Raw genomic sequence first — 1,833 nt, 5'->3', positions numbered from 1 at the left:
CCGTAGCGCTAACATGCTATTTACACCCGGGTGTCCGTAGCTAACAATGCTATTTACACCCGGGTGTCCGTAGCTAACAATGCTATTTACACCCGGGTGTCCGTAGCTAACAATGCTATTTACACCCGGGTGTCCGTAGCTAACAATGCTATTTACACCCGGGTGTCCGTAGCTAACAATGCTATTTACACCCGGGTGTCCGTAGCTAACAATGCTATTTACACCCGGATGTCTGTAGCTAACAATGCTATTTACACCTGGGTGTCCGTAGCTAACAATGCTATTTACACCCGGGTGTCCGTAGCTAACAATGCTATTTACACCCGGGTGTCCGTAGCTAACAATGCTATTTACACCCGGGTGTCCGTAGCTAACAATGCTATTTACACCCGGGTGTCCGTAGCTAATAATGCTATTTACACCCGGGTGTCTGTGTATGTATCTTTAATACATACACATTTAATAATACATATGAAATATAAATAATAAAAACATTTTATTCAAAAATTGAAAAAGCAGCCGTTGTTGAAATAAATAGGACAGACTAATAAAAAAAAACCTTTCATGAATAAAAGTCTGAACCCCCCGCCTGCAGAGAGAGGGGACAGGCATCCAGCTGTGAGCGAGATGGTGTTTTTGTTGTCACTTGTAAACAAAAAAGTGCATTGTGGGTAATACTGAAATGTCCCGCTGCGTCTCATCAGGAACCTTCAAACTTTGGGGTCAATCCATCCAGGTGAACTGGGCGGAGCCTGAGAAGGACGTCGACGAGGACGTGATGCAGAGAGTTAGAGTGCTCTATGTGAGTGTGTGTGTGTGAGAGAGCTCTAGGTGAGTGTGTGTGTCAGTGTGCTCTAGGTGAATGTGTGTGTGTGTGTTTGTGTGTTTGTGTGTCTGTGTGAGTGCTCAACGTGAGCGTGTGTGTGAGTGGACACAATATTCACAGTATTTTCTTTCCTAGGTTTTTCTAATTTCTTGTTATTTTACAATCAATTTACAGGTAAAACATGTGTATTGTGTCTGTCTTCATATCTCTGTCTCCGAGCCGCTCTATCAATAAAGTTTTCCCATCACACTCCTTCCCTCCCAGGTGCGTAACCTGATGCTGAGCACCTGTGAGGAGACTCTTCGTCAGGAGTTTTCTCATTTCCGCCCGGGCAGCGTTGAGCGCGTCAAAAAACTCACGGACTACGCCTTCGTTCACTACCGTTGCCGTGACGACGCCATCAGCGCGCTCAGCCTGATGAACGGCGCGCAGATCGACGGCGCCACCGTGGAAGTGACGCTTGCAAAACCTGCGGGACTCAAAGAGGGGCGGAGCCAAACTGCGCCGCCAGGGCCGGGGCGGAGCTACAGCAGCAGCAGGGGGTACCTGGGGAGCCAAAATGGAGGGGGAGGAGCCTATGTTCTCCACAGGGAGGGAGGTGGGAGGGACTTATGCTCCCCCCTCAGAAACATGCCCCTGCCGCCACGCCTGGGAAGCCCCTATTTCTCAGGTGAGTCATTTATTTTTTTGTTATTTTATACATTTAATTGAAAAATATCCAAACATTGTTTTGTATTTTCTCTCCACATTACATTATTTCAACCGTGTTGCATGATGGGAGAATAACACTGACCTTATGTTTCTATTATAATTTACAGCAAAGCGTAAATTAAACTAATTAAATATCGAACCGAAGCAGAGAATCTGAATATTGAGGGTCGTTCAATGAAAGACGTTCCTCGCTCCCAGATACTAAATATCCTCTGTTCCCAGGAGAGAGAGAGAGAGAGAGAGAGAGAGAGAGATAAATATATGTTCTTTTCTCCTAATGTCTTCCATCTCCGCAG

The 1,833-nt window shown here is 46.0% G+C and overlaps 1 protein-coding gene across 1 annotated transcript; it reads left to right on the top strand.

The window, feature by feature from the left end:
• Positions 1 to 577: 577 nt before the first annotated feature.
• Positions 578 to 1,496, top strand: LOC104953536 (probable RNA-binding protein 46; the record flags this gene model as incomplete). Its single annotated transcript, XM_010780483.1, has 2 exons — positions 578 to 802; positions 1,091 to 1,496. Coding segments are annotated over exons 1-2 (526 nt in total), but the record flags the coding sequence as incomplete, so codon positions are not given.
• Positions 1,497 to 1,833: the final 337 nt, after the last annotated feature.

The sequence above is a fragment of the Notothenia coriiceps genome, unplaced genomic scaffold (assembly GCF_000735185.1).
Source record: "Notothenia coriiceps isolate Sejong01 unplaced genomic scaffold, NC01 NC01_scaffold00021928, whole genome shotgun sequence".
In the NCBI taxonomy this organism is placed as follows: domain Eukaryota; kingdom Metazoa; phylum Chordata; class Actinopteri; order Perciformes; family Nototheniidae; genus Notothenia; species Notothenia coriiceps.
This window is presented reverse-complemented; position numbering and strand designations above follow the sequence as displayed.